General features: G+C 38.9%; 3 protein-coding genes across 9 annotated transcripts; all 3 read left to right on the top strand.

Annotated features, from left to right (window-relative positions):
- The first annotated feature begins 485 nt into the window (after positions 1-485).
- Positions 486-8,018, top strand: LOC145902823 (uncharacterized). Its single transcript, XM_082990921.1, has 16 exons — positions 486-645; positions 726-875; positions 1,049-1,230; positions 1,347-1,676; positions 1,738-1,905; positions 2,125-2,359; positions 2,729-2,896; positions 2,967-3,041; positions 5,967-6,107; positions 6,165-6,311; positions 6,370-6,551; positions 6,616-7,035; positions 7,088-7,258; positions 7,315-7,549; positions 7,616-7,783; positions 7,855-8,018. Exons 1-16 carry the CDS (start codon positions 486-488, stop codon positions 8,016-8,018), a joined length of 3,096 nt encoding a protein of 1,031 aa, XP_082847047.1.
- Positions 8,019-10,916: 2,898 nt separating this feature from the next.
- LOC145901400 (protein unc-93 homolog A-like) lies at positions 10,917-13,290 on the top strand. The gene is made up of 8 exons (XM_082989064.1): positions 10,917-11,143; positions 11,200-11,346; positions 11,405-11,586; positions 11,650-12,057; positions 12,110-12,280; positions 12,339-12,573; positions 12,637-12,804; positions 12,863-13,290. Exons 1-8 carry the CDS (start codon positions 11,032-11,034, stop codon positions 13,000-13,002), a joined length of 1,563 nt encoding a protein of 520 aa, XP_082845190.1. The 5' UTR covers positions 10,917-11,031; the 3' UTR covers positions 13,003-13,290.
- Positions 13,291-15,554: 2,264 nt separating this feature from the next.
- LOC145901401 (protein unc-93 homolog A-like) lies at positions 15,555-19,794 on the top strand. 7 transcript variants are annotated; one of them, XM_082989071.1, is made up of 10 exons: positions 15,555-16,048; positions 16,581-16,684; positions 16,884-17,024; positions 17,082-17,228; positions 17,288-17,469; positions 17,528-17,965; positions 18,026-18,196; positions 18,250-18,484; positions 19,105-19,272; positions 19,606-19,794. In XM_082989071.1, exons 3-10 carry the CDS (start codon positions 16,913-16,915, stop codon positions 19,677-19,679), a joined length of 1,527 nt encoding a protein of 508 aa, XP_082845197.1. In that variant the 5' UTR covers positions 15,555-16,048; positions 16,581-16,684; positions 16,884-16,912; the 3' UTR covers positions 19,680-19,794. The 7 variants fall into 7 exon arrangements, with proteins under 7 accessions (XP_082845197.1, XP_082845195.1, XP_082845194.1 ...); XM_082989069.1 differs by having other exon boundaries at positions 16,841-17,024; XM_082989068.1 differs by having other exon boundaries at positions 16,581-16,775; positions 16,841-17,024.
- The last annotated feature ends 1,045 nt before the right edge of the window (positions 19,795-20,839 follow it).

Genomic DNA, 20,839 nt, shown 5'->3' with positions numbered 1-20,839 from the left:
GGCTACTTTCAATGTCAACAATGGATTGCATGTCAGACAGCAAATAAAAAATGTGCGTAACACATTTTATCTGCGTAGACAGTTTCATTATCTTTGTAAATCACAAGAAAGCCAACTGATACATAATTTTTTTTAAGAGTGTTGAAAATCGATACAGAAAAGAGTATCTAAGTTAGATTAGAAGTACATCCTGATTAAGGTTTGTTAAATAAAGACCTTCAATTAGAATAAATAGTTTTTTCGACACAAGATCTTTATTTTACATTTTGATTTCATTGGCTCGGATGTATACAATTTGTTTACCAAAGAAATTTGTTCCGTAACTTTATAACACACTTTAGCTGGCATAATTGGACATATCACTGTAGTTAATTTTAATTATTTCACCATATAAGTTTAATTCCGAAAATTTTAAACCTGCAAGGATCCATAGGGAATTTCCTTCTGTGAGTTAACTTTGTAAAAGCGACGAGGAATCAAATAAAATGAACAGTCACACTACTCAAAATCCTCCAAACCTCACCGCAAGACGTCGAAAAATTGTATTTTACTTTCTTCTCTTCTCGAGTGGAATTTTTCTTACATTTGCTGCTTATGGATCCATGCTATACCTTCAATCGAGCATCAACATTGAGGCAGGAGTCGGTAGGAAAATTTAAAGAATAAACTTGCCTTATGCGTGTTTTCTGGACAAACTAAACCAGTTTATACGTTTCGTGATTTAGGCGTTGCTTCTCTTACTGCAACGTACGTCACTGCTGCTGTCTTCGGAGTTTTCATCACACCTGCGTTGCTGGGAGTGTTGGGAGCGAAGACATGCGTCATCATATCTCAACTATCTTACCTCTTTTACATGTTGGCTAACTTCTATCCAGGTGAGCGACCAAATAGACACAATAATAACCATAGCGCAAACATCATATGTGTGTTTTGCACAATTATATTGTGCAATAGCAGTCCCACAGTAATTCGAATTTTGATTCATTTTCCAGTTGGCCAGTCGGTAACGTTGCGGGTGCATAAATACGAGAAATCTTTATGTTTGCAGAGGCATATTTGCTTATACCAGCTGGGGCAATTGCGGGTATCGGTGAGGCAACAATGTGGCCAACAATGATGCTTTTCTGTGCACATTACGCCAAGTGCTTCGCCCGGTTTGGCAGCAAAGATACGAGATTTTATGTTACCGAGTTTATCGGATACTTCTACTTCATCTTCCAGTCTTCACAGGTAATTCAACTTTAACAAACAAAAGGGCTCCTCTTAGGCATATAAATGTTTTTGATAATTGAACAGATTACAGAAATTTAGCGAAATTGATAAATATTAAACAAATTCTCAAACAGGTTGTGGGGAACTTGGTCAGTTATGCGATATTTTATGCCGGCAAACGAATTGAGGTTGAACGCAACGACACAGAACCGGCACCAGTCAGGGATCTTAGCGTGTGCGGAGCGAACGACTGTCAAGATCCCAACGCGACACAAGAAAATCTCGACCAATACAAGCCGGCCACCCAAACCACTTTATACATCACGTTAGGGGTGATGAGCGGCATGGTATTTATTGCTCTGTGCATACACACATTATTTATAAAAGATATCGATCGATCGCTTGAGGTACAAGATGATGAAACCGAAAAGGACTTGGTGGCTTTATCCTCAGCAAAGTTAACGGTATGGATGTCTGAGCTACGTTTGTTCGAAATTTCCGTTCTAACAACATATTGTTTTAAAGGAGAAGTTGTCCCTTGCGTTTGAAACATCAAAAAAGAATGTACTTCACATGTTCAAGCCGAAGCAACTTGTTCTTACTCCGTTTGCTTTGTATAGCGGTCTGCTAATGTCATTTGGATTCGGTGAAATGTCTCGAGCGTTTGGATCGTGTATGCTTGGAGTTGATCAGGTACGATTTTACCTGTCCTACGACATATTGTCTTAAGGTAGTTACAGACTAAAAAAAACCGTTTCACAGAATGAACATAAAAAAGGGTTTGAACAGCTTATAGTTAAAAAAAGTAAAAAATGCTGCTTTTTGTAACTAAACAGAAAAAAGCTATTAGTCGATGAAATGACAACCTATTTTATCAAAATAAATGGTATCTTTTACGTATAATTTTAATAGGTCGGATTGTGCATGGCCACATTTGCTGCTGCCGATGCCATAATGTCGTTTATTACGGGCAAAATTTCCAGTCGGTACGGACGTGACGCACTCATACTTATTGGCCTTGTGTTTGACATCGGCAACTATATGACTTGTCTATTCTGGATTCCGACAGAAAATAACTTGTGGCTTGTATACATACTATTTTTATTGATCGGTATAGCGGACGGTATCTGGCAACCCCTCGTTAACGGTAAGACTTATAAAAAAACAACGTGGTAGCCATATGGCATAATTTGTAGATTTGCCACTTTTATTGGGGTTTATTAACTCTGACAAACCCAATCGTAATGTCTTAAGGTACAATGTATAAAGAAGGAAATGTGCTGGAAACCTATGTATTATATTGTACACACTGATTGCCATATCGTTCTTCTTTCCAATACACCAATTCTACGATTTGTCCATTTTGTATCGATCAACATCGGGTACTTTAATAATTGTTCTTATTTCTGAATACGGGAAACCTCATTTGAAAGTATTTTTAAGCTCCAACAATGATAAAAATGCTAGCTCAAATGTATTGCTTGCTCAAATGAAACATGTAAATTTTATTTCGCAGAAATGCACGCAAGTTACTTTCCGGAATGCGAAGAAATCGCTTTTACTGTGTGGAATCTTTGGGTGGTGATCGGAATCGCAATTCAGTTCGGTTGGAGCACAAGTGTCTGCGTGAGGGACAAGATATACGTACAATTGGGTCTCCTGGCAGTGGCAGTTATTTCTTATTGTAATTAAGATTTTTTTTGTTTAAATACGTTTTCAGCATGACCTGGCCCTTGTTTTTTCTTTTTTATTAGATTTTGGAGAGTTTTACATCAAACGCGAAGCTAGAAGGAGGCGCGAGGAAAAAGTGTCAAAGGAAGTCTCTCATAGTTCTGGAACAGCGTTTTGACGTGGAATTGATATGCAGTACTTGCATAAGACATTTGGCCCCGTAGGTTGTCACTGAGTGATGAATTAAAAAGCTTAATTTTTTATCCATGGAAAACAAAGGAAAACATGCATAATGTTTGGTTGAACAGTAGTCAAATACTTGATTTATGTCTGAAGCAAGGCGCTGTAGTTTACTTGGCTCTGTTTCTAGGACCCGTTGAGGTAACTTGGTTTTTAACTGCGAAGAGATCCAAACTATTAGGCCGAACTCGTTGTAACGAATAATTGTGGAGTGATTTGTTGGGTGAACCGAGCAACGATGGTATATATATTGTCATGCCCAGAGTACATGACGTACAGTGCTGTTTATTTTTTTCAAAGAAATTACTGTGACATCAATACAATACAGTGTTTAGCATTTATACGTGTTGCTTATACCACGAGCACAAACTTCGATGAAATGAACACATTTGCTTTGGTGGAATTACGAAAAACAAAACTTTGCTTTAATTTATTTTAGCAAATATGCGTAAAAACCAACAATGTGTGATGTAGACCAATAAACTGATGTTCAATATTGTAGCAAACAGAAAAAGATCAAAAAAACGGATACCCGTTATTTGCCCGTAGGCTTCCAGAACAAATCTGTGATTTTGCCAAAACAAATACTATACTAATGAGGATTTCAGCTATTTAGCCAGCCCATGTGGAAACGCTAATCGACACTTTACATCAGGGATCGGCGACCTTTTTGTCGCATCCCTGTTTAATAATTGATTCAAATTTTTTTGATGATTTCGCGTTTGAATTTATTTTAGTCACTGCGGAGAAGCGACCGCTTTATTAAAAGTAAATATATAATTTAATGGGTTCGTTTATTAATTCCCAGACATTCATGCACACTTTAGCCTCACTTCCTGGGATGTATCTGGGATGTATGGGAAAGAAACCAGATATAATCTTGCAAATCACTTGGTTGTCGAACCGTAGAACTTACGCAATTTGTCTCCTACGTGATTTGCGAAAAGCAAGCTTTTAGCAAGCTGTTGTTCCCAGTTTTTATCCGGATCAGTATAGTTATCAATCAAATCCGGCCGGATGATGATAATGATCCGGCTTTGCTAACCGCAATTTAATCGTGTGTTTCACCGACGTGGAAAAATAGCTGATACTTTGAAGAGTATGTTTTGTTTTGGGTAGCTTATCCTGAGTTCAACAAATAAGAGTGTCGCGTATATACGTGTTAAAAACTTATTTGTGATCTTCATTGCGGAAGCCTTTTCCATTTATTGACTAACTATAGCCTACATCACATTTTTAAGGATAAGGACACTATATGACATTGTATAATTACATCATAAATAAGAATAACCTTGTTTACACAGTAATATTTCATGCAACGGCATGATTGGCAGGATCGCCCCACTGCGCAGGTCCTTGCTTGGCGATCACGGCTATCGTATCGCGATCATTAGGTTTGCAGGCTTGGCAGCCTAGGCATAGCAGCTTGTTTACACAGTTTGAAATTGGAAAGTAACGCTTTCCGCACCGGGTGGTTTCCCAAAAACCAGAAATAACCAAACTGTTTGTGTGTTTTTGTGTGGTAAAGCAGCTATCCGGTCAATTTAAGTGTATTTTCCGGCATGGTCTGGGTTCCCGGGTCCGGTGCAGGATATTACCAGCACATGTGTTTGTTGGAGATAAAGCTTGATTGATTTTCAGGAGTCTCGTAGTGCGTTTACTATCGTCATAATGTCAAAAGAGTAACAACATACTTCTGTTGCTAAATAAAATGGGCGACGACGTTGACCAGCAAACTATACACACAGTGATTTGCAGTGGGGAGGAAATGTGTCGTTTTGTGTTTGCTGAGTAACGTAGATATGTTGTCGAACATTTTTTCTGATGTAATGCCGATATGTAACTTGCTTTGTGTACTGTATGCTACGTTTTCCGACAACAAGAAATGGTAACATCAGAGTATTTGACTGGTTCGGAATATGATATGTTGCATCAAACGTATCATTTCGCGTGGACGAAAACGGTGTGTGTGATATGGCTTAAACACCCAGCTAAAACTGCATGCAGATTATTGTATGTTTGGGGCATTTAATTTTTGTTAGTTACGGTGATGATATTTTTATGCGGTGATATTTCAAGATAGTTTGAAATTTGGTGAGCTGTCAAAAGCCTCTTAAGCATCAAAGTAAGCAAGTAATTACCAAGCTACCCTTCAGAAATGTGACTTACATTTTATTGACGTTTCGTGGCAACCTATATCCTCACACCAAAATATGTTGACCCAAACATGGTACGCGTGAGAGAGGTCACTGACCCCTTCTTCAGAAGCAATTGGCCTCCGGCGACAGTTGCAAAAAACGCAAGATTCAATCAAGCGTAAAGTGATTGTGGAAAGGAAATAAACAATGTTAAACTTGTGTTTCATTAATTTATTTCGCCAAATCTTATGCTTCACAGAAATTTATTGGTTATTTTATGTTTTACGTTGCATTTTGGTAAGTTGCCAAAAACATCTCAAGCGAAAAAAGCAAGTGCTGAATAAGCGATTTCAAAACTGTGTCTAGTCAAGCGCACAGCAGAATTCATTTTGCGTCGATTGACAAGGTCAAATCCATTACTTTTGTACAAGGAATTTTCACTCAGGAATGGAGATAATATCAGTGTCATGGTTAGTGTAGGAATTAGGATAAGGTTTAGATTAGGGTTGCAGGTTGTCTAGAGTTAGGTTAAATCCTGTCTAACCTGCCAGTAAACGCAAATGCATGACATCCTGTCAATTTCCACGGTGTACGTACACCAAATTCACGAGTGTATACGCATTAGTTTTTCATGCAACGAACGACCAAGTGTACTTACATGTTGTAACAAATGACGCACATTTTGTGTGATAAATAGTTAAACAGAAACCTCGGACGGACTTGGAGCAGATAAAATGAAGGTAGACGTGTCTTTCACTTTGTACCTGGTAGGAGTATTTGCCATGTACAGTTCTGTAATAGGAGTGTATGTATTGGTGTCAAGTCTAAATGTAGAAGGAGGCTTGGGTAAGCGATTTTGTTTGTTGGTACATCAACAACTCACAAAGTGTTCTTTTTAATTAGGAACATGGTCGCTAGCACTGGCCTACTCTACGTCACTTGTTGCTGCAAGTATTACTCCTTTTATTGGCTACCTTGTTGGATGCAAAAACTTGCTCTTAATTTCTCAAATTGGCTTCCTCCTATTTCTTTTGGGAAATAGCTACACTTGTAAGTCAGCAAAGTCTGCTGCAAGCAAACTTGTTTTGTAACGCCATTGCTTTCTCAGCATATTACACAGTGCTACCGGCTGGTTTCTTTCTCGGTTTGAGCGAAGCCTGGGCTTGGACAGTTATGCCCATAATAACCACATACTTCGCGGAAAAGCAGGCGAATACAGTGCCTGGTAATAAGGAAAAGCACGTTCGATACTACATAGGATACTACTACGGAGTTATCAATGCTAGTGCGGTATAACGTGTACCCGTGTACTTTGTAAGTTTACGTGAAATTAAATACCCCTTTCAAATTCCAGGTAGTTGGCAGCGCCATTAGTTTTGTTATACTTGGCGTTGATAGGACGTTTTCCAATACATACAATGGGACCCAAACACAGTCTTCGGATTACAGCTTTTGCGGTGCCAACGACTGTCAAATTCATAACATTACTCAAGCCCACATCCAACAATACGAGCCGACGTTTCCTCTGACAAGATATCTCATGATTGCCTTGTACAGTTTCATCATGATTTGTGCTATCGTGGTGCATTCAATTTACTTACCAAAAGACATTGAATGGGATTCGACAGCAAAGGAGGAAATAAACAAAACCAAAAGATCAAAAAATTGCAACGAATCGCTTGGTGTAACACAACAGCCGGCTTGCGACGAAGACTGTATCCATATTGCAAGTTGTGCTGTTAAGAAAAATGAGAATGTCGTTTCTAAAAAAGAGGTTTGAGGTCTTTTAACATGGTCGATATTATGGTAAGTATTTAGTTTTATAGGTGCCTCTTTCAGCGGTGTTCAAAACAACATTCATGGCTACTTTAAAGTTGTCGTTCATGCCCAAGCATTTGTTTGTGTTATTACTGCCCATATACAGTGGCATGACTGCCGGCTTTTGTTTGGGCGAACTCACCAGAGCGTACACCTCGTGCATGTTGGGAGTTGACAAGGTACCGTAAGTTGTTGCCAAGTTGTTAAGCAAATGTATTTGTGATTTCGTTGACAGGTTGGTGTGTGCATGATGGCATACTCCTTCACTAACTGCATATTCTCGTTAATTGCCGGAAAAGTTGCTGGGAAATTTGGAAGGAATTTACCATACTTCTTTGCTTTTGTTGTAGACATCGCACTTTACGTGTTCTGTTTTTCTTGGCAAGTAAATTCTGATAATGTGTGGTTTGTTTATTTGTTGTTTCTCTTGTTTGGATGCTCTGGAGGAGTATGGCAGACACTGAACACAGGTATGTGCTGCTATAACAGTCAATTTGTTGCACATTGGTTGTTCGTCACATCTTCTGTGCATACAGCGTTGTACGGAGAATACTTCATTGAACAACAAAAGGTGGCCTATAACTTGTGGAATGTTATCACAAACGTCGGATATCTCATACAATATTCGATAAGCACTGCTCTGTGCGTTTACATGAAAATTTATATTCAAATTGGCACATTGGTCATTGCCATTTTTGCGTATGGTAAGTTTTCAATTCTATCAACGCACAGCGTCGCGTAAATGTTTCTTGAGGAACCTATTTGACTTGAACAGGAGCATCGCAGTGGGTTTACTATCCAACCAACCTTTGTCCAAAGAAATCTAAAGAAAACGCGTCAAAAGAGGAACAAGATGCCACTGGTGTTGCAAGAAATTCCATCAGTGACGTCGACGAGCAAACTATCCACAGTGATTTGCAGTTGGAAGGAAACGTTTAGTTTCCTGTTGTCTTTGCAACAGAGATACGTTGTTGAACATTTTTTGTAAGGTTATGACGATGTACGATTTTATTTTTACAATGCTGCTATACCTTATCCAACAACAAAGAGAAATGATAAATTGTTCTTGCAGTATTTGGTTGGATCGAATGATGACATGTTAATTATATTAAACTTGTCATGATATTTCACTAATGGGCAAAACATGGTTTTTGTAGTTCAGCTTAATTGTGTTTCTACGTAAAACTGCATGCAGAGTAAGATCTCATATAGTCTGGCGTATCTCTTGAAGGAAATCCATTGTTTTTAACGACTTGCCGGATACACAATCTTAAATAGGCGTTTACATTTTTTATTTGGGCAAACTTTGTATGTCAGGGACATTTAATTTTTATTGGATGTAATAATAATTTTATGTGGTGATGTTTTATGTACTGTGATGTAAAGATGGTTTAAAACAGTGGTTCTTAACCGGGGTGGCGCGCCCCCAGGTGGGCGTCAACCAATTCTCATGGGGGGCCCAAGCTCTCACCAAAACTTTTTTGTGGTTAGTTTAATGTCCTATGCTGTCTGTCATATTTTTCTTACAGTTTCGGTACAAAATCTTGTACTAGACTTCAAATGAAAAGTCCGCCTGTGTAGTTAAGTTACTGTTACACCACAAAGAAACCATTGTGTCACAAAATACCTTTTGTGATAATTCATGTGTTTGTAACAAACCGTTTATTGGTCCCGTAATTTTTTAGTTAAAGTAGGCAAGCTTAAATTCGTACATATTATGTTTATATGGTGTTGCAGTGTTTAGTTAGGTAGCCTTTTTTACGTAGATCGACAAAAACACAATTGCATCTGGTATGAAACCTATTTACAGTTTGGGGGGCGTAAGTCACAAGACCGTTACTAAAAGAAGGCGTGATAGAAGAAAGGTTAAGAACCACTGGTTTAAAATCTTGATGTCAAGTGCTAACCAAGGGACCCTTCAGAAATGTTTTACCAAAACAAGTATAGAATATAAACCATTTCGCCCTCTATAGTATAGCACAAAAACCATCGCGTTATACAGATATGGTTGGCCATCGGTGTCATAATTCGTCATATTGTACGCGTACCTTAGATAACGCGCGCGTGCCTTATTAACGAACGTGCACGTTATTTAAAGCATGGCCAACAGGGTCAAAAGTCGGATAAGAGCGACATCATGTGGAATAATAAGGTAAGCGCGCGTTAATTAGCAGCACGTTCGCTATTAGTGTACATGTATCTTAATAGGATACATTTCATGGCCAACCGTGTCATAAGTCAGACTCATGTACGGGTGCCTAATTAACGAACATGCAACTTTACTAACGTGTTCATATCTTAGTAACGTGCGCACATTTTAAGTTGGCCGATAGTGTCACAATCTTAGGTAAAATTACTTGTACTGTCATCGTACTTTTTTCATTTCAAACTACAAATAGTTAGCTTCAAGTCACAGCTTATATGCGTCGATATGCTCTTGTTTTCTGCTTTTACTTTTGCAAATATCACTCACGTAACCATCTAGAAGATATCTGTAGTTCGCGCCGTTTACTTTGATGTCTCGCAACCCTAAAGACAACCTGCAATAACGTGAGGTTTTACTGCAATCAACTCTGCTTTTGCAAAACTTTACACAATTAAATTGCGACGTAAAGATGCAAATATTGTGAAATGCAAATTTAACATGTGCTAAAAGGAAACCAATATAGCCACTTACATTTATAGATTAAACCAAGGATGGGCAACCGTTGCTCAATATTGTCAAACTAGGGATTGTGTAAATCTCAAATTTACGAATCGCTTGATAAAAGATATGTGTAATTTAACTGCTCAGTATTGTCAAACTAGGGATTTAAGGCTCAATACGTCGCAATTCAATTGTGTTGAGTTTGCCTAAGGCAGAGTTGAAATCAGTAAAACCTCACGTTGCAAGTTCCTGTTGGTTTCGCCAGACATTAGGAATATGTTTTGTCAGTCGCGCCAAAAAATAATTGCGGACTGGTCTAGAGACTCGAGAGTCTAGAGCTTAGACTAACAAAAAGGTAAACGGTGCGAACCACGGATATCCACTAGATGGATACATGAGTGATATTTGCAAAAGTGAAAGCAGAAAACAAGAGCATGTCGACGCCCATAAGCTGATGACAGCACAAGTAACTTTGCCTTATATTATGACACTATCGGTCAACTGAACATGCACGCACGTTACTAAGTCACGAGCTCGTTACAAAGTTGCATGTTCATTAATTAGGTACGCGTACATGAGTTTGACTTATGACACGGTTGGCCATGAAATGTATCTGAATAAATGGCATGTGTACTAATAGCGAACGTGCTGTATATTAACGCGCGCGTACATCATTATACAACGTGATGCCGCTCTTATTCGAATTTTGACACTGTTGGCCAGCCTTTAAATAACGCACGTTATCTTAGGTACGCGTACAATGTGACGAAATATGACACCGATGGCCAAATATATACAGTGCACAAGGATATAAACAAACTTTTTCCCTTCCAGCCAGCACAACAGTTGGCTTGACAATCCAACTTTCGCACTTGGCCTCCGGTCAGAGCTGCGAAAAAGGCGCGCTTCGCTCAAGCGTGGAGATACTGTGGGATGGCAACAAAGGTAATCTAATTTTGCTTGTAGAATTCCTTGATGTCAGGAGCATTTCATTTTTATTACATGTGATGATATTTTTATTTATGTGGTTGTATTTTAATGTAGTATTATAACTAATTTCACATTGTTTTTTTGGTAAGTTGTCAAAAACCTCTCAAGCGTAAAAGAAAGTGCTAAAAAAAGGATAAGTCGAGCACATGGCTAGGGAAGCATAGCATAGCTCAGGAAACAGTCATTATGCAACAAACGGTCCAAGGTGCTTTGAATGCAGTGACTAAGGATTGTGGTTGCTGTACAGTATTTTCATTGTTACTGTAAAATATAAATAGTTAAACAGAAACCTCAGATAGACTTGGACCAGATAAAATGAAGGTAGACGTGGCTTTCACTTTGTACCTGGTAGGAGTATTTGCCATGTACAGTTCTTTAATAGGAGTGTATGTATTGGTGTCAAGTCTAAATGTAGATGATGGCTTGGGTAAGTGGTTGTCTTTGTTACGACATCAACAACTGACAAAGTGTTTTTTCAATTAGGAACATGGTCGCTAGCACTGGCCTACTCTACGTCACTTGTTGCTGCAAGTATTACTCCTTTTATTGGCTACCTTGTTGGATGCAAAAAGTTGCTTTTTATATCTGAAGTGGCTTACCTTCTATTTCTTTTAGGAAATAGCTACACTTGTAAGTCAGCACAGTCTGCTGCAAGCAAACTTGTTTTGTAACGCTATTGCTTTTTCAGCGTATTACACAGTGCTGCCGGCTGGTTTCTTTCTCGGTTTGAGCGAAGCCTGGGCTTGGACAGCTATGCCTATAATTACCACATACTTCGCGGAAAAACGGGCCAGTGCTGATCCCGATAACAAGGAAAAGCACAATCGATACTACACAGGTTACTACTACGGAGTCATTCAGGGTAGCGCGGTATAACTTGTGCAACGTGTGTCTATTCATTGTAAGTACCGTAAACATGAGGTTATATTTCAGGTAGTTGGCAACGCCATTAGTTTTGTTATACTTCACGTTGATAGGACATTTTCCAATACATACAATGGGACCCAAACACGGTCTTCGGATTACAGCTTTTGCGGGGCCAACGACTGTCAAATTCATAACATTACTCAAGCCCACATCCAACAATACGAGCCGACGTTTCCTATGACAAGATATCTCATGATTGCCTTGTACAGCTTCATCATGATTTGTGCTATCGTGGTGCATTTAATTTTCTTACCAAAAGACATTGAATGGGACTTAACGGAAAAGAAAAGAAAAAAATCCAAAACAGAAAGAAACTGCAATGACGACGAATTACTTGGATTAACACAACAGCCTGCTTGCGATATTGACCATATCACGAATAATGAAAATCAGGATATGGTTTCTGAAAAAGAGGTATAAGGTCTCTTAACATGGTCGATATTATGGTAAGTATTTGGTTTTATAGGTACCTCGTACAGTAGTGTTGAAATCAACATTCATGGCTACTTTAAAATTGTCGTTCATGCCCAAACATTTGTTTGTGGCATTAATGCCGATATACAATGGCATGACAATCGGTTTATGTTTTGGCGAACTCACCAGAGCGTACGCTTCTTGTATGCTGGGAGTTGACAAGGTGCCGTAAGTTGTAGTCTCGGTCGGAGTTGCAAATGTATTTATGATTTCGTTGACAGGTTGGTGTGTGCATGATGGCATACTCATTCACTGACTGCATATCCTCGTTAATCGCCGGAAAAGTTGCTGGGAAATTTGGAAGGAACTTACCATACTTCTTTGCTTTTGTTGTAGACATCGCACTTTATGTGTTCTGTCTTTCTTGGCAAGTAAATTCCGATAATGTGTGGTTGGTTTATTTGTTGTTCCTCTTGTTTGGATGCTCCGATGGTGTATGGCAGACATTAAACACAGGTATGTGCTGCTATAACTGTCGCTTTTGTTGCATGTTTGTCCTTCATCATTATTTGTATTCAGCGTTGTACGGAGAATACTTCATCAAGCAACAAAAAGTAGCTTATAACTTGTGGAACGTTGTCACAAACGTTGGATTTCTCATACAATATTCGTTAAGCACTGCTCTGTGCGTCTACGTAAAAATTTATATTCAAATTGGGGCATTGGTCATTGCCATTTTTGCGTATGGTAAGTTTGTGACCAGCGCATGTATTGGTTTGAGATAAAACTTGATTAATTTTATTAGGAGTATCGCAGTGGGTTTACTATCCTAACAGCATTTGCCTCAACAAGACAAAAGAAAACGCGTCAAAAGTTGAACAACAGCACGCTACCAGCGCTGAAGGAAAATCAGTCGGTGACGTCGACCAGCAATCTATACTGTGATTTGCAGATTGGCTGAAGTTTAATTGTCATTGTTTCATGTTAACAAACATTTTGTCTAATGTGATGAGATTCGCTTGCACTGCTATTGCCTTAATAATAATAATGTTGAAATTGGAGCGAATGATGATATTTTTCATTGAACTTATCATGACATTAAACAATGTTTATCACATAGTAAATGTAGACAAAACATGTTCTTTTTCTGATAAACCTTGAATTTATTATCACCATCCGTACATACCAATAAAATAAATATAGGGTGGTCACATACCATTCTTATTTCCAGGATATGTCCTTGTTTGGGAGTCCTTAATTGCAGAAACTTTTGTTTTTATTTTAACCGCAAGTGTTCATATGTTTCAGTTTCCATTTTTTTCTGCAAAGTTACAAATTCACGCGGGAAAAGAGAAAAAGTAAGCGTGTTTCGTAAAACAGAAAACCGCCTTATGTTCCAAGCGAACGCGTTAAAGAGGATATCTACGTCAGTCATAGTAACCAACGTGGAAACGATAACGACAGTTTGGCGCCGCAACCATGCACCATTCGTTGTTCATGTGAAGTCATCAAAGTAAGTCATTACCCGGAAATCAATAATTAACCAGAAATTATTTTGTACGCTACAGACAATGCTCATGTTGCTATAACCTGATTGTTATCTTTGCGGAGCGAAAGACTGCCAGGAGTAACATGGCCTAGGCCTAAAGGCAACGACTCCGGCATTTTCATTTTCAAGATAACTAATGATTGTTTTGCATAGCTGTCATCTAATAATAGCCATATTGCTGAGTTACATATACTGTGTATTCACCAAAAGACGTTCATTGTAAATTACGAACGAAAAATCAAGCCGAAAAGAATGTTGTGAGTATTTAAGTAGCCAATTCGCTGAGGTCTCATTAAGAAACTGCTTTGCAAAGGAAGTGAAAACTACGGATTGCATTGAAAATTAAGCTTTTTACTCATTTTTTCTCTTAAAAACATACACCTGTTCTTCTTTGCGTAAATTGTCGCATTGCTGTTGAGGTTTAGAAAGTTTGGTGCTCGTCGCATCCTTTCAGCGAAAACAAACAACTAGCGGAAGTTTACCTCAAGCTGTGTTTACAGTTGATGAAGTAAGCCATACATCAAATTACTTTATCACCGCACGCCTATTTCCCAACTTAATTCTTCATACACTTGATACACGGACAGATCAAAGGATGCAAACGGATAGGCTTTTCTGCAGAACCTCCACAGCTTTTTGGCATCCTGTGCGAGGACAAACCTGTTTTTCATCGTAACTTGTTTAAGACGTGTTACCCGTTCGCGCATTATTCTCTCATTCACTTTGCCATCAAACTGCATAACTGGCACGCGGTTACTTGAACATTATAGTTGAGGTAACTCGCTCGGTTTAGAAAGGGTTGTTTACTTTAAAATATCTCAAGCAACTAAAATGCTAGTTATTTTTTTTGTGGCACACGTGTTTGACGTCATACCTAATGGTCAATTGTGGAACCTAGTCCAGATATTTTGTCTACATAGGAAGTCCTCCATGCACAGCAGGGGTGCGGCGCAGTTAAGGGACCCGGTGTGCAGCAAGGTCACAGAGATGCGACGCAACTAAATTTATCATCATATGGAATAAGGACAAGCTAACAGAAGATACATTAAACCATACGATATTGGAAAATCGGAGAGAAACAAATTTCACAAGGAAGGGGTATTTCACACACTTGGAACACAGACAAACCGAAGGACGCAGACAGAGGATTTCATGCAGAACTTTCACAGCTTTCTGTCATCCTGCTCGACAACAGATCTTTATTTTCATCGTAATAGCGGACTTAGATTTAGTTATATCAGCCAAGTGGACCTATAGGAACGTTACACTACCTATAGAAAAAAAGGGGTTAATTATAAAATGATTTCAAACGTAACAATTATGCAAAGTCCCATGTGTGTGGAAGATACTTTTACACCGGGTCACAAAGTTTTTTCCAAACTTGATCCACATATAAGCCTATATAACATAGAAATCTGTGCGAATATTAACGCTACGAATTCGTGTAGTATTTCAACTCAAATTTATAAACAAAAATAACAGGCGGTGGCCCTGTTCACGCCTAATCATTAAAATTCGCTCAGATTTCTGCTTTACATATACTTATATGTGGATCAAGTTTGGAAAAAACTTTGTGACCCGGTGTAGTAGTATTTTCCCATGTGTGTTGGTCAAGTAATTTACATGCATGTGAGTACAGGGCCGACAGTTACGATATTTTTGCTTTTTTTCTAGTTTATTTTTAAAAGTCAATCATACCAATAAAATAAACAGTGCTAAATAATTTTGTCTTGTCTCAGTATGATATAGGCAATTTTTTGACATACCCAGGATAAATTGATCGGTTGCTGCGAAGTGAATCAGATGTAACGACTCGGATTCACACGCCGAAAAGTTCTGGCGCAGATAGAAGAAGGCAGGTAAAACGTACTCATGCATGACATGTCTAATCGATCGACGGGGCTTGAGGGCGAGGCTGTTCAGTTCCAGGGTTGCCATTTGGCCGTCTTCACGGCCAAATTCCAGAAATTTGGCCGTTTGAAAATCGGCCTGGCCGCGAAAAAATCGTTTGGCCGTAAGGTAGATATTTGGCCGAATTTGGCCGAATTTCACTTGGTACTATATAAATCCACAAAAGGCATTGATGGTTTCAGGTTATCAATAGATTTGTGGACGATTGTGTTGTCATAAATATGTCTCAGAAAAATTGTTACGTCATAAACTAATCTTGACTGAGTTGGCAAAGAATTATGCTGCAATCGTAATGTTTTAGCAACATAACCGGTTTTGAAACCACTGATAAGCATATAGATAACAGTGTTTTAAACATACAATTTACGAATTTATTTCCGGCTATATAGTCGTTTCTAAAGGAAATCATCAAACTTATAACGTGATTTGGCCGAATTTTGGCCGTAAGAGAAAAAAAATTGGCCGTCAAGTGTTTTCACCATCTGGCAGCCCTGTTCAGTTCAGTTTGACACAGTTGTTTATTGTGTGTGGGTAAGTGTTGATGTTATGTAATGCCTCTGGAAGCTACTTCTATTTAAGGCATACCTTTAATTTTTAGAATTGATTGAGATATGTAAAAAATGGCCACTAAGTCATGTGAAATGTTAGTCCTGCTGTATGTAGTTTAGGCTATATCAGTTTTCCATTGTTTTTACAGCCGTTGCAACAATCATAGGTCGATGTATAAACACTCCATTAAATGTACGCCGCGAGGGTAGTGCTGTCAGACTGGTCAGCGTCGTCTTTAATATAACGTTGTTCATGAAATGGTAGAAGTAATGCCATGCTTACGCATAGCAAGGCGGGATTGCCCCACTGCGCAGGCGCTTTATATTTGGCGATCACAGCTCTAATATTCTGATCATGAGGTTCACAGGCTTCGCAGCCAAGCCATTGCAGCCAAGCTGGATCAGCCACTGTCGGGAAAAGTGGCTGATCCAGCTTGGCTGCAATGCCTTGGCTGCGAAGCCTGTGAACCTCATGATCATGAAATGGTATGTAACATTTTGTTTGCGTAATGTAGGTGAAACTGTGCATCCAACGTGCTGAAACTGTGCGTATTCCAGCACGTTGGATCAGACTTGAGGAGACTTGACAAACAAATACCCTTTGCAGGTACAACAACTGGTAAGTACCGTTACCCGGATGACGTATGCACACTGCTGGTCTTGCACAATCCGGTGACATACGCTGGAGATTGCGCGACAACTTGAAAAACGTGCGATTAGTTTCAACAGTTCACTGAATGGTCTGCTAGTCAGTCAGATTTTTATATATTTACAGCGCATAAGAGACGAAACAATAATCCCTGGCTTGTTCATCGTAGATCAGCGCTACTAAGTTTATTGTACTGCAATGGCTGTGGACAAAACATTTTACCTGTACTTGGCAGCCGTGTTAGGAAACTTCAGTGCTATGTCAGGAATGTTTGCACTGGTATCAAGTTTTAACGTTGATGAAGGCCTCGGTAAGATGTTCACAGCTTGTCGCACAACTATACATTTGTTACTCATTTTCTCCAAAGGTACGTGGTCCCTTGCACTCGGATACGGAGCCTCACTTTTTGCTGCAAGCTTCACTCCGCTTATAGGTTACATAATTGGGTGCAAACGACTGCTGATTTTCGCCGAAGTAGGCTACCTTTTGTTTCTAGTTGGAAATAGCATCACTTGTGAGTAAAACCTTTCACACTTTGCTTTTGCTGCAACTTTCGATTACTTTTCACATCAGCATATTATACTGTGCTACCTGCTGGCTTTTTTCTTGGCATCTCGGAAGCTTGGGCTTGGACGGCAATGCCAATCATAACTACGTACTTCGCACACAAACGGACCAGTGCTGATCCCAAAAGCATGGAAAAACACAACCGGTATTACACAGGATACTTCTATAGTGTTGTAAAGGCTGCAATGGTAAATTGATTTGTGTGTTGTGGTTTACGTGTACGTAATCTTTTCTGTTAATTTGCAGGTAACTGGCAACGGCCTGAGTTTTGCCATACTTCAAATTGACAAATCAATGTCGCAGCAATATAACGAGACCCAAACACGTTCTTCGGATTACAGCTTTTGCGGCGCCAACGACTGTCAAATTGCGAACGTAACCCAAGCCAATATGCAGCAATATGAACCGGCGTTTCCTTACACAAGATATATTATAGTTGCCCTGTACAGTTTCCTGACGATTTGTGCCATTTTGTTACACGCAATTTGCCTCCCCAAAGACATCCACTGGGAATTAGAGGATGGCACAAAGGTGGAAAGTGCAGTGAGTTGCAATGGCGAGAGTCTCGTTGACTTAGCGGAGCAACATCTGTTTGAAGGCGACGTGGGAGTTGAGACTTCTGACAATCGTCCTAAGAAAGTGGACAATGAGAACATCGACGCCCCTCAACCTTCCCATGAAAACGTTTGTATAAAAAAGCAATACGGACAATTTTTAAGCTAATCGATTTCTGTAAACTTGCAGTTGTCGCGTGTGAGAGTACTCAAAACAACGTTGAGTGCTACCTTAAAAGTCGCGTTCAAGCCAAAGCATATGCTTATTGCATTACTGCCGATATATACAGGCATGACCATGGGATATGGAGTTGGCGAGCTCACCAGAGCTTACTCGTCTTGTATGCTTGGGGTTGAGAAGGTACTTTTAATCAATCTACAATACAAAACATCACCAATCCTTCATACTCACAGGTGGGCATATGCATGATGTTATACTCGTCCGTTGACTGCATTGCGTCACTAATCACTGGAAGAATCGGTGGAAAATATGGTCGGAACATACCGTTTTTCATTGCTTTCATCGTTGACCTCTCCCTTTACGCGTTTAGTCTGACGTGGCAACCTGACGAAAGCAACGTTTGGCTTGTATATGTTATATTTATGTTATTTGGATTTTCGGATGGAGTTTGGGTCACCATGATCACAGGTATTCCGTATATATCAAACCGCAACTTATCCTAAAGAGACCCGTACAAGTAATATATATATATATATTCGCTTGTTTCTTATGAAGTGTCTTTCGGCCTACGGGTGCCATCTGTAGGTGTTCATAAATATTTTATTCTTACGGTTTTTGCCAAAAGCATAGTCATTCCGTCGCAATCGATTCTGTCTCTATTAACGACACTCAAAATTATTGCCAAAGTTTTGCTTTTAGTTATATTCGTTAAATGCTGTCATGTAGAAGCCCTATATGAAAAGCAAAGGCATTGACCATGAACGTGATTTAATTTGGTGTTGTTGAAATTTACCTCGAGGCTATATCGTGGCATTTTCTGTGGTTGCTTCTAAGTCACATATCACTTTTCTGGTTTTTACTGAAAACGAGTGTTCAGTCCCACAAGCGCAAAACATGTCTAGACATCCCAATCTTTGCCATTTACTCATATGAGAATGAGTTGTGAATTTGGTAATTCTAATTTCATTTTGAATTTAACGTATTGTGTGACTTTACATATACACCAATTTTGATAGGCTAAAACAATTCTGGTTGTTCAAGTCAACTTGAGCTGCATGTTTAGTTTCAACTGATGCGACAATTTTTAGCTTTGTACGGTGAGTACTTCGTTAACGACCACAAGGTGGCGTACAACTTATGGAATGTTGTCACAAATGTGGGGTTCCTTATCCAATTTTCGCTGAGTACTACACTGTGTGTTTACGCCAAAATCTACCTCCAAATGAGTATTATGTTCCTCGCAGTCATCGCTTACGGTAAGCAGAACATTCATGTAAATGCTTTGCACAACATATACATAAAGTTGTCAAAATACTGTTGCATAACAACGTCAGTTCCAGCAACGACAAATGTTTTTATACGTTTTTTGCATTATATTGAAATGATGATAAAACTGTTCAAAAAGCTTCGTAACTTCCTCGTGTTAAATACCAAAACGTTTGATTTCCTAAATGTCTCATTTCCTCTATTTGGAGACAGTGATTATCTTTTAGTGCTATGACTTGTATAACAAAAGCTGCCATTGATTTTTATAAATAATTCCTTTCATGCAACATACCAATTTAATCTGTTTCAACTATTAATTTCAGGAATATCCCAGTTCATCTATTATCCACACGAAGTATGCAAATGGCGCACAACCAAATCTACTGCTAGTATTTAATTTCCAATAGCAATCTACATGGTCCGTTTGTCGTCGGCCATAATTCTTCGTACCTCCAGTGTTGCAATAAATTTGGTTGGTCGGGTTTCGTTGAGCGTTTTGTCATCAAGTGCAAAAATAAACAGCTGTTGGTAAAAAAAATAGGAAATAAATATAAATTTGAACTATATTTTGTAAACGGTAACAATCAAAACACAAATTTTGTGCAATTTATGAGAAAGGGTTTGTATTGTAAATAACTCTAAGGGTCTCAGAGATATTTAACAGTGTCTCGATGGCCTGAGCGGTTATTGAGTCTCTTCGGTGGTTAAACCTGCTTCTGCTTCGTTCTATAAAGCACCCAGAACCAAGATCTCTTCCCGAATAATTGTATTCATTTCTGTTATCTTCTTCATTACGACGGTACATTACAACTTTCAATACAACGTTGTCAGGATGCCAGCAAATAGAATGAATTAGAATGAATTTACCGGTCTAACCTGGGACTTTTAACGCTCTCCATTATGAGAGCTGATTGGTCAATAATGTCACGTGATATCATGAGGCGCTTGAAGTAATATAATACAAGAACATAGGTGTGATGTGACATAAGCATAGGAGAACATTTTATGTGGTAAACAGGATATGGAATGAATCACTTTACTCGAGAATATTCGATGGCTCAATCATTTGGTCACATTGTGGGATTATGCAGTACATGTGCAAAGCTGCGCGCAAAACATTACGCAATACAAGCACTGGTTTCTGTGACGTATGTTACACACGCAAAACATTACGCAATACAAGCACTGGTTTCTGTGACGTATGTTACACACGCAAAACATTACGCAATACAAGCACTGCTTTCTGTGACGTATGTTACAAATACTTCCCCCCAGATTTGCAGCTGATGAATATAACATCAGCTGTGGGCGATTAAAAAATTGTTAATGCGATTGAACGAGTAAAATGCAAATGGTGGGAACGAAAAAAATGATATAATACGGAAATTTGGTATGCTATTAATAGAGAAATCTCGGGTATAATGGTGCACAAGGAAAAGTCACAACAAATGTGCAATGACATGCGAATACACAAAGGGTCATTACTATGTCATGGGGATGATAACAATGCGGGAAACTTCACCCTTAAAAAAAGATTTATGGATAGGACCATGCGCC

This window comes from Ascidia mentula, chromosome 5, assembly GCF_947561715.1.
Source record: "Ascidia mentula chromosome 5, kaAscMent1.1, whole genome shotgun sequence".
In the NCBI taxonomy this organism is placed as follows: domain Eukaryota; kingdom Metazoa; phylum Chordata; class Ascidiacea; order Phlebobranchia; family Ascidiidae; genus Ascidia; species Ascidia mentula.
Note: the sequence above shows the minus strand (reverse complement) of the source record. Positions and strands in the feature narration are given on the sequence as shown.

Coding starts and splice junctions, on each gene's coding strand:
- LOC145902823 (XM_082990921.1), top strand. CDS start 486: ATGAACAGTCACACTACTCAAAATCCTCCAAACCTCACCGCAAGACGT. Junction 7,036..7,087: donor ATGTCGTTTCTAAAAAAGAG/GTTTGAGGTCTT, acceptor TTAGTTTTATAG/GTGCCTCTTTCAGCGGTGTT. Junction 7,259..7,314: donor GCATGTTGGGAGTTGACAAG/GTACCGTAAGTT, acceptor TTTCGTTGACAG/GTTGGTGTGTGCATGATGGC.
- LOC145901400 (XM_082989064.1), top strand. CDS start 11,032: ATGAAGGTAGACGTGGCTTTCACTTTGTACCTGGTAGGAGTATTTGCC. Junction 12,281..12,338: donor GTATGCTGGGAGTTGACAAG/GTGCCGTAAGTT, acceptor TTTCGTTGACAG/GTTGGTGTGTGCATGATGGC. Junction 12,574..12,636: donor ATGGCAGACATTAAACACAG/GTATGTGCTGCT, acceptor ATTTGTATTCAG/CGTTGTACGGAGAATACTTC.
- LOC145901401 (XM_082989066.1), top strand. CDS start 16,913: ATGGCTGTGGACAAAACATTTTACCTGTACTTGGCAGCCGTGTTAGGA. Junction 17,470..17,527: donor GTGTTGTAAAGGCTGCAATG/GTAAATTGATTT, acceptor GTTAATTTGCAG/GTAACTGGCAACGGCCTGAG. Junction 18,485..19,104: donor TTGGGTCACCATGATCACAG/GTATTCCGTATA, acceptor GACAATTTTTAG/CTTTGTACGGTGAGTACTTC.